Raw genomic sequence first — 10,267 nt, 5'->3', positions numbered from 1 at the left:
CCTTCACCCCGCGTTCCGCTAACACTTTTCTGGGCTGCGGGGCGGCATTGTGTCAGTTCCCAGGAACAGATGAGGGATTTTCCGTGACTTGGCCTTCCTGGGAAGAGGTGGCGAGTGCGCTGTGATTGGCTGTGCTCCCCTCACAGGCTCCGCCCACAGCTTTATCAGGATTTCTTAGAAAGGAGCGAGTTCCAGTGAAATGCAGAGGGGGAGGGGAGTCGTCACCGCAAAGCTCTTCGCTTTATTCCATCACGCCTGCAGTTATTACTACGTTTTTCAGTTGAACTGGCTTCCTGGCGCTCCGAGCCGCGGTGACAAATACCTGACAAACAACATGGATGGGAGGGAACGCAGCAGCGGGTGACAGCCTGCCTGTTCTAGGGAAAGCTCTCTACCGCCGTCCTTTCTGATTCTGGGTAAGCTGGGTGGTAACCAGTATGCCAACGTTACAGTGTGAGCAATGCTTGTCACCCAGCTTTTCCATGACTCCTGAATGACAGACCTGCTTAGATCTGGGGGGGGGGTGAGGGCATCAATTGGCATGGCCAGAAAAGCTGGGTGATAACAGCAGATGGCATCCGGTTCTTCTAGAGTCACAGAAGGAAAATGCACCCAGTTTGCGGTTTTATGTTCTTGTTGTAGTGCCAGCAGGAAGCCGCCATCCCCGACTGCTCCACTTAATGGGGTTAGGTGAGGCCATCAAGGTCATCATGTGCTCTCTGTTATCAGTCATTCCAGACTGGGAAGAGGCTGACTGTAGGAAGAGAATACATTAATACTCCCTGTTATCAGCCACTCCGGGTTGCAGAGAGGCAGACTTCAGGATAGGGAAAGTACAATCTATTGCTCCCTGTTATCAGCCATTATATGCAGGGGAGAGGCTCACTGTAAGACAAGTGACTGCAGTATATTGCTCCTTGTTATCAGCCATTTCAGAAGGGGAACACGTTATTATTGTAGGACAGGTGAATACAGTCAATTGTTCCCTGCTATCAACCACGTTAAGTCAAGGAAAGGATGACTGCAGGACAGAGCATTACAATCTATTGCTCCCTGTTATCAGCCATTCCGGAAAAGAGAAATGTTATTACTGTAAGACAGGTGAATACCATCTATTGCTCCCTGTTATCAGGCATGCCAGGCTAGGGAGATGTTGGGGCTCACTCACACAAGTGTATTTAGTCTGCTTATTAAGTGCGTATTTTTTGCGTGCGGACTACGCAGTGCTAAAAGCCTATTATCTGATTGGGCAATTCAGACTTGTATTTTATGCATGCATGAAAAAGAAAGCAGTGTGTCTTAATTTTGGTGCCTAAAATACGCAGCATATACACGTTACATGTGTATTTTCTGTATACTGCTTGTTACGTCTAAAACAATACACATGTAATACGCAGGCTATATACACTCGTCTAAGTGTGCCCTTAGATATAGAGAGATGAGTGACAGGAAGTACAGACTCCACCCTGACCACCATGATAACTACTTTCTATCACATCTCCGGTGCTGGAACCTTCTATATGTGACTGATATCAGCCGCTCCCCTTATAATACTGCTGTAGTATTATAAGCTCAGGGCTTTTGGTTAGTGTTTCTTTAAATGCCGGCTAGATCACCAGCACCCTGTTGTTTTAAAAAATCATTAGAGGCTCCTTTAGTTCTGGTGACTCAGCCGGGACCCTTGGTGGCCCCTGCTTTGTTGGGGTCCATGCCTTGGAGTGCATGTGGGTGTCAGACGTGCGCGGTTTTGTACGTATTTTCCGTACAGCTGCCCTGTGCTGTCACTCTCCCTCCTTGTTCTGTCTTAGATTCTCAGAAAGCCACTGCGGCGCGTTTCCTGGTAAACCTGAAGACGGGGGAGGGGAGACGTCTCCGAAATACTTGTGTCTGCAAAGTGTAACCCTGCCCGGGGCTGAATGTGGAGAACGCAGATTCACCGGAGGAGGAATTGGCAGCGAAGAGTGTGGAAGAATACAGGTTTACCTGAGCAAGACAGCGTGGGCGCTCCTACGTGAACGAGCACAGGAGACAGCGATAACACCACGTCACCCTACTCCCATATCGCCCCAACAATATCGGGCCCAGAATAGACTTCTGTCACCGCCTCACGTCTTAGTTCTATCCATGTCTGGGATAGCTCAGTGCCAACCTGTACAGCCGCCATTGCAGCTGGCACTCGGTTTTACTAAAGTCCTGAATGGATAATCCCCACCGACTCAACAGTCATGTGGACGAACTGTATTGTGGTACAAGGAAAATATTCTAGGCAGGAGTCTAGGAAAGCTGGGTGATGGGTTTGCCTCCCAGGTAAAAGAGAAGCTCGGAGTGCGAACGCGAGAACGGACATGCCGCCAAATCTAGGAACCGCCCTTGTTTACCAAAATGAGGACAAATTGCAGCAGTGGTTGACACCAGGGATCCATAGACATTGAAGGGTTAAAGGGAACAATAAAGTATCAGCAGCAGGAAACTCAGTTTGATACAGTGTTGCCTTTGTTTTAAATCAGTTAACCCTTTGAGCTGCTGTGAATTTAATGTTTTGCGCTCAAGCTGATATATTTCTATAGACACAGCGAGACGCATTTCGGGCATTCTTAGATAATTCCGGCCACGTCCTTGTGTTCTATCAGTGGATATGGTGATGGGTTGTGCCGCCAAATATTGCTGTGTAGCCGTGACCTCAGTGGGGTCGCAGTGCCATCACAGATTGCCGCTAACCACAACTCACAGGTCGTAAAATATCCAAGCTTTTGAGTTTTTTTGTGACCTGTGAGTCGCAGTCGCAACGACCTACATCTAATACTGCGAACACTTTGACCGTAACAGCAGTGCGAGGTCGCAGATCTCCACTGATCAGTGGTCATGCAGCCAGAAGTCGCCATGTAGCCGTAGCCTATACAGGGGCAGAGCAGAATACTCACCAACGTCACTCTAGTGATGAGGAGTAGATCGGGGAAGCAATATGGTCATATAGCACTATAGGAACATGGAAAGTGGGAGTTGTAGTTATAGTACTATGACTTGGACATAGGATGGGAGTTGTAGTTACACCTTACTGGCCATAACATTACAATAACATGGAAAGTGGGAGTTGTAGTTATAGTACTATGACTTGGACATAGGATGGGAGTTGTAGTTACACCTTACTGGCCATAACATTACAATTACATGGTCATATGATGAGCGTTGTAGTTACTCTTTCCTAGTTGCAGTACTATAAAAACCCGGGCACATGATGGGAGTTGTAGTTACATCTTACTGGTTATAGTGCAGTATTATAAGATGAACATATGATGGGAGTTGTAGTCAAACTTTAGTATAGTACTAGAACAACATGGACCGATGGTGGGGGGGTGTATTTAAAGCCTACTGGTTATAGTACTATAATACGATAGACATACGATGGGAGTTGTAGTAACAGCCTTGTGGTTATAGTACTATAATGTATACATATGATGGGAGTTGTAGTCACAACTTAGTGGTTATAGTACTATAATAATGTAGACATATGATGGGAGTTGTAGTAACGGCCTTGTGGTTATAGTACTATAATAATGTAGACATATGATGGGAGTTGTAGTCACAACTTAGTGGTTATAGTACTATAATAATGTAGACATATGATGGGAGTTGTAGTAACGGCCTTGTGGTTATAGTACTATAATAAGATAGACATACGATGGGAGTTGTAGTAACGGCCTTGTGGTTATAGTACTATAATAATGTAGACATATGATGGGAGTTGTAGTAACAGCCTTGTGGTTATAGTACTATAGTAATGTAGACATATGATGGGAGTTGTAGTAACAGCCTTGTGGTTATAGTACTATAGTAATGTAGACATATGATGGGAGTTGTAGTAACGGCCTTGTGGTTATAGTACTATAATAATGTATACATAGGATGGGAGTTGTAGTAACGGCCTTGTGGTTATAGTACTATAATAATGTAGACATACGATGGGAGTTGTAGTAACAGCCTTGTGGTTATAGTACTATAATAATGTAGACATATGATGGGAGTTGTAGTCACAACTTAGTGGTTATAGTACTATAATAATGTAGACATATGATGGGAGTTGTAGTAACGGCCTTGTGGTTATAGTACTATAATAATTAGAGATGAGCGAGCGTACTCGGAAAAGCACTACTCACTCGAGTAATTTGCTTTATCCGAGTATCGCTGTGCTCGGGTCTGAAGATTCGGGTGCCGGCACGGAGCGGGGAGCTGCAGGGGAGAGCGGGGAGGAACGGAGAGGAGATCTTTCTCTCCCTCTCTCCCGCCCGCTCTCCCCTGCTTCCCGCTGCGACTCACCTGTCAGCCGCAGCGGCACCCGAATCTTCAGGGACGAGCACAGCGATACTCGGATAAAGCAAATTACTCGAGCGAGTAGTGCTTTTCCGAGTACGCTCGCTCATCTCTAATAATAATGTATACATATGATGGGAGTTGTAGTAGCAGCCTTGTGGTTATAGTACTATAATAATGTAGACATACGATGGGAGTTGTAGTAACGGCCTTGTGGTTATAGTACTATAGTAATGTAGACATACAATGGGAGTTGTAGTCACAACTTAGTGGTTATAGTACTATAATAATGTATACATATGATGGGAGTTGTAGTAACGGCCTTGTGGTTATAGTACTATAATAATGTAGACATATGATGGGAGTTGTAGTAACGGCCTTGTGGTTATAGTACTATAGTAATGTAGACATATGATGGGAGTTGTAGTAACGGCCTTGTGGTTATAGTACTATAATAATGTAGACATACGATGGGAGTTGTAGTCACAACTTAGTGGTTATAGTACTATAATAATGTAGACATTTGATGTACTTACACCTCACTGGTTACAGTATTATAAGATGGACATATGAAGTTGTAGTCACACTTCGGTATAATATTATTAAAACATGGATACATAATGAAAGGCATTAAAGTCTAGTGATTATATTACTATAATGAGATGCACATCCGATGGGAGGAGTAGGTAAAGTTAAGGGCTTCTTCACATGACCATATTTGCACTCACATAGAACGCATTGATTTCAGTGGGTTCATTACCATTTCTATTATTGGGCAAGCATTTCATGCGAATGGTAAAGCGTGCCCTATTTCTGTGCGCATTTGCGCACCAAAGGTATCCTCAGTCTATGGAAGGTGCGCAAATGCGCGCTACGATGTGCGAATCTGTGTAAAAAAGAAAAGAGCACTGCTGGAGCTCATTAGGCGAAATATCCTTTTAAATCACGGCGGGGCATGTGAACATGCCCTGCGTGCACAAACCGTAAAGTAAAATGCGCCAATACGTTCGCAGAGGCGCTTTATTAACAGCGTAAATGTGTTGCGCTGAAGTGTGCGCAATTGCTAGGTTGTTAGCCAGTGTGGCGTTGCAGTGAAGCACTAGAGAGAAACGGATGACAGAACACAGAACTGATCCCATAGTTCTCCATGGGATACTCAAAGATATCCGGAGGATCATTTTTGATGCGGGATGCCTTCCTGTGCCAGACACAAAAATGTTTCATGCATTTCTTTTCTGTCCGGCTACAGACAGCGGAACACAGAGAAAAACCAAAATGGCCTCATTTGTGTCCGGTAACGGCGTGAAAACACTGGCTGATCACAAGTGATATATAATGGGTTTAGTAATATATATATACACTCGGTGCAACGCAAACTACAGAAGCAATTCGAATAGCGTACAGCCATTATATAAAACAAGCGTTTCCCCTCTATAGCCGCCATAACCCTCCCTTTTCTGTAACAACATTCGCTACTCTGTATCACTACCTCTGGGAAAGCTGGATAACTAGCAGTATGGCCGCCATTACAGCATCCATGGAGGTCCTTACCCGCTTCTACCAAGCTGATTTAGGTGAGGGGTATAACTAATCACATTAGGGGGTCATCTCTTAGGGCTCCTACTCACTTGCGATTGTGATATCGCCGCGTTTTTTGGCAATAGTACTTTCTAATGTTAAAAACGGATCGCACAAAAATCGCAAGTTTGCGCTTTGCGATTTTTGTGCGATATTTTTAACATTAGGAAGACCTATTGACATTCGCATTAAAAAAACAGCGATATCGCGATTGCAAGTGTGTAGGAGCCCGTAGTGTCTGTCCCGATACAAGATATGAGGGCGGCCATATTGACCATCACCCAGCTTTTCCCAGAGCCGGAATTACATATAACAAGGCCCTTTCAATATATTTTCTTTTCTTGTGGTAGGGGTGGGGGTTGTAAAAACCACAGGACGACCACGTTAGTAAGAAATCCTATTTATTGTAATCTCCAGCAGCCAGAAAGATCCCTCTGGCCTCATCACAATGTAACCACTAAAGTGCAGCTCCACCAGCCTTATCGGGGCGCAGCAGAAGCTTCGTGTCGACAGGCGTCCACAGTGGTCTAACCCCTGACAGCGACTAGTCAGCGACTACGGCCCAGGAACAGGTCCAGACTACAGCCGGGTTCCTCTTGGGTTGGGTAGTGACGGTGTATCTTGTGATGTAGGGCATAATCCACAGCGGGCACCAGTTCTGCCACGGAGGCAGCAGTAGACCAACAAGGTATAAACCCCCCCCCCCTCCAGAAAATAAACAGCTGGGTGCGGGGATATTATAATAAATATGGTGATTATATACAGTCTTGGACGTATGGCACCCTCGGCGGGAAGTATGTGTAAAGTACTGACAGTCCTGCCCTGGGAGAATCAGAGCTTGAATGGGTATCGCTGCAGGTACTCCACCATCCTCCTGGGTAGAGGCAGTTCTGTGAGATCGGAGCCCGACGCCACGCTGCGGTTTATCTGCATGCGGCACAGGTGCTGCAGGCTCGGACTTTCTCCGCTTCGGTGCAGAGGTCGTAGTAGCTTGAGGTGGACAGCAGCTGGCTCTTTAAGAGAGGTTTGCGCTGGGGGGCTCTGGTTGGCGGGGTCCCTGGAGCTGTCGGAGCTGCAGGACGAGACGTAATATTGTACAAGGCTGACGATGTCCGGGAAGGAAAGGATACGCGGCTTGGAGAGCCAGTTAGAGTCCAGCCGAAAGAGACTGTCCGAGTACTCGATGCGAACGTTCGTGGGCCCGCGGTTTGTCCGGACGGATAAAGTAAAGAGGTAACTGGGGTGAGTGCTGTCCCGCACCAGGAAGACGCCTTCTTCCATCTTCTGGAGTCGCTGTTTGGCCTCAGTGGCGGTAATTGGTCCCCAATACCAACCTGGAAGAAAGAGCGAAAACGTGTAAGAACCACAAGTGCATCAAGTCCTGCAGTTGTCATGCACAGTCAGTTATATCTGATTCCGAGAAAGCTGAGTGACAACCAATATGGCCGCCAGTACAGGTCTTGCAGGGTTCCCAATATTACTGCGTGTATGTATCTAGTGATCTATCTGACACTCCGCTACTGCTGGCAGAGTGTGCCGATCTGCCATTCACGACTTCCGAAAAACTGGGCAACAAGTCTTGCAAGAGCAGAAACGGATGCACCGAAGAAGTGCCTCAATAGGAGCTGTAACAGCGTGACAGAAGATGGCGAGGATTTCACAGCGCAGAAGCAGGAACTTACAAAACTGGCTAAATTACATAAAAACAAACAACGCCCTACAGATTCAGCGAAGTCTAAAACTGTTACACGTTTTCCTGGTTGCCACAAATAAATAAATTAATGTAAAAAAAACAACAACAGGATTTTAGGGGTTAAACATGAAGACGCCATCTGTTCTCTCTGACGCCATGATGGCCGCAGTTCCTGAACATTGAGTACCCGTCGCCACAAACGCATTCGTAGCGTATTCCAGTTTTTGTAAACGTGGCTGTTCTCTTCTATGAATATACGGAAAATGGCGGCGGACCGTTACTATGGCGAAGGAGACCTCGAATATTTACGTGGAAATAACGCCAAATTATTAATTTATACAAGATTTTATTTTGGGACACCACCAAATGGCGCCTGACCTCTCCTTCGGCGGTCTTCATATTATAAGCTTGTCGCTTTAACTCCTAGAGCGCCATGATATTAAACGATAGGTATTAGCACCCCTCCCACCATTATTTCACTGAAGCTCATATTAGGATTTTTTTTCGCCCTTGCCAGTCTAACGCACCAACGTGTGTTGTGTCATCTGAATGACATTAAACATGTCCAGTGCCAGATGTCAACTCTTTCGCATACGTGTTCTGTTGATGGCGATTGGACAATTAGAAGTTATTCGCTGGTGGCATTTAAGACACCCAGGGTCACGATATAGATATAGGAAGGGGTTAATTACCACTTAAAGACATGCCCCGATTTACAGTTTTGCCTTCTGCGCAGCATTTCTGGGGTCTTACCAGATTCTCGAAGATAGCAGAACGTCTTGGCGATGCAGATCAGATCCTCCTCGGGGTCCCTTTGGGCAGGTGGAGGTGATCGCTGTGGCTCTATCGTCCTTGGGGGCACCTCAGGTGTGTTTGGTGCTTGCCCTGGACAGGCAGGGGGATTCAAGGGGTGCATAACTTGGTCGACGGCAAAGCCCGGGACCCCTACACAGGATGAAGGTCGACAAATCCTCTGCTCTGCCAACAGGCTCTGAGGACTGGAATAGAGAGGGAGATGTTAGACATACGCAGGTTTAGAGGACTTTAGTGCATCGGCGGAAATGGTGTTCAGCGCTATAGGGGAACACATGACGGCGACGTCCTTCAACGGAGCGACACAAGAAGTGGAGGCACGTCACAACAGAATAGGTCGGCATTATTGGCGTCTTACCCTCTCACGCAAAGAATCATATCCGTCCAAGAAGAGCGAAAAGGCATGGGTGTCCCACCGCAGGGATGACTCGGTACCGGTGAAGGGGTCTAAAGTGCGAAAATCGTATCGCGGTCTGTTAATTGTCTTGTGCGGTGCTCTGCGACGGTGTACGCTGTATCCTCTCCAAGCCGATCGCTGCTATCTAACCGTGTGAAGCCGCTGCGCTGCGTCTATATATAGTTGTATTGGGTGTGTGTCGTCCCAGTGTAACAGCAGAACTCGGCTAATACATTTCCAAGAACTTTCCAGGAAAAATGGGCAGGACTATGAAAATGCACCAATTGTCAGTGAGCGGAGGAGGGGCAGCCAGCCTTCGGAGGCGACAGCACTGCCTGCTGCTGCTGCTGCTGTCCTCAGGTCTTGGGGTGATAGGAAGTGCTGCAGAGCACACAGCTGTCATGGAGGATGGACTCTGCAGCAGGGAAGGGGTTACACTGGAAGGGTTAATGCATTGGTGTTTGCTTTTCTGCATTTCCAGGGAAATGGTTTGATTCCAGACATTCCGCTGGATGTTCTTCATCCGCCGCTTCCCTGCGGTCATTACGTGGTCACACAGGCACGTTGGGCTATATTTAGCTGGTCAAGCAGCGGAAGTGGCCTCGTGTCTCAGGCAGGGGCTGGGGGGCGCCTCGGACTTCAATGCAGGCACGCAGGTTGAAGCCCTTGGGAGCCGGGGTAGATGGTGGCGCCAATTATGTCACCGCGCTGCGTAGGAGCTGTCGCTCATAAGAATGAGGCGTAGATTTGCATAGCAAGATTAATGGACGTCAGTGTGTGTCTGAGATGGGGAGATTAGATTGTGACCTCATTGAGGACGCGTATGATGTCGTCTCCGTCCAGCGCTATGGAATATTTAGAGGTGTATAAGCAGCACAAATTAATGATCCCTGTACAGTTAATCAATTAAACGGCAAAACTATTCTGGGTGGTGTGCATTCCCCACTAAGGGACCTTTCACACGGGATGGAATAGGCCACATGCAACGCGAGCCGCAGTAAATTTCTGAATTTAATGGGAAAGCTTGCATCGCTCATGTGTATGACTTCATTCAAAAGAATAGGGTTCACATTCGCACGACATTTGTGCATCTCGCAGCGCACAAATCTCGCACGAGTTGCTCGGCCGTGTGAATCCGGCCTAATTAAGGTGGTACTCCAATTTAAAACAGTAAAACAAAGTAGGTCTACCTGTTTTGAGCCCCGGCGATCCAGCCCCACGATTCCTACGGTCTGTGTTGACAGCAGAAGTCGGGTGACCATCGCCGACAATCACGGTCACTGTTCAGAACTCCTGGCGTCATGGCGCCCAGAATGTTAGCGCTAATGCCAGGAAAATGGGTGGTGACGCTACAGCCTCAGATTGGCAAGCAGCAGTCACCGGACTTCCACTGTCCGAGAACAGAGGAATCACGGGACTGCAGCTCTGCATTGCCAGGGCTCAAAACAGGTAGACATGCTTTGTTCTACTGTTTTTAA

At 47.0% G+C, this 10,267-nt stretch overlaps 1 protein-coding gene across 1 annotated transcript; it reads right to left on the bottom strand.

Annotated features, from left to right (window-relative positions):
* Window positions 1–6,270: 6,270 nt before the first annotated feature.
* On the bottom strand, window positions 6,271–9,013 carry CISH (cytokine inducible SH2 containing protein). Its single transcript, XM_066596898.1, has 3 exons — window positions 8,751–9,013; window positions 8,333–8,577; window positions 6,271–7,220 (listed from the first exon to the last, which is right to left on the bottom strand). The coding sequence occupies exons 1-3, from the start codon at window positions 8,795–8,797 to the stop codon at window positions 6,718–6,720; spliced, it is 795 nt and encodes a 264-aa protein (XP_066452995.1). The 5' UTR covers window positions 8,798–9,013; the 3' UTR covers window positions 6,271–6,717.
* Window positions 9,014–10,267: the final 1,254 nt, after the last annotated feature.

Source organism: Eleutherodactylus coqui, chromosome 3, assembly GCF_035609145.1.
Source record: "Eleutherodactylus coqui strain aEleCoq1 chromosome 3, aEleCoq1.hap1, whole genome shotgun sequence".
Lineage (NCBI taxonomy): Eukaryota > Metazoa > Chordata > Amphibia > Anura > Eleutherodactylidae > Eleutherodactylus > Eleutherodactylus coqui.
The sequence above is the reverse complement of the archived record's forward strand: the minus strand, read 5'-3'. Positions and strand labels throughout refer to the sequence as shown.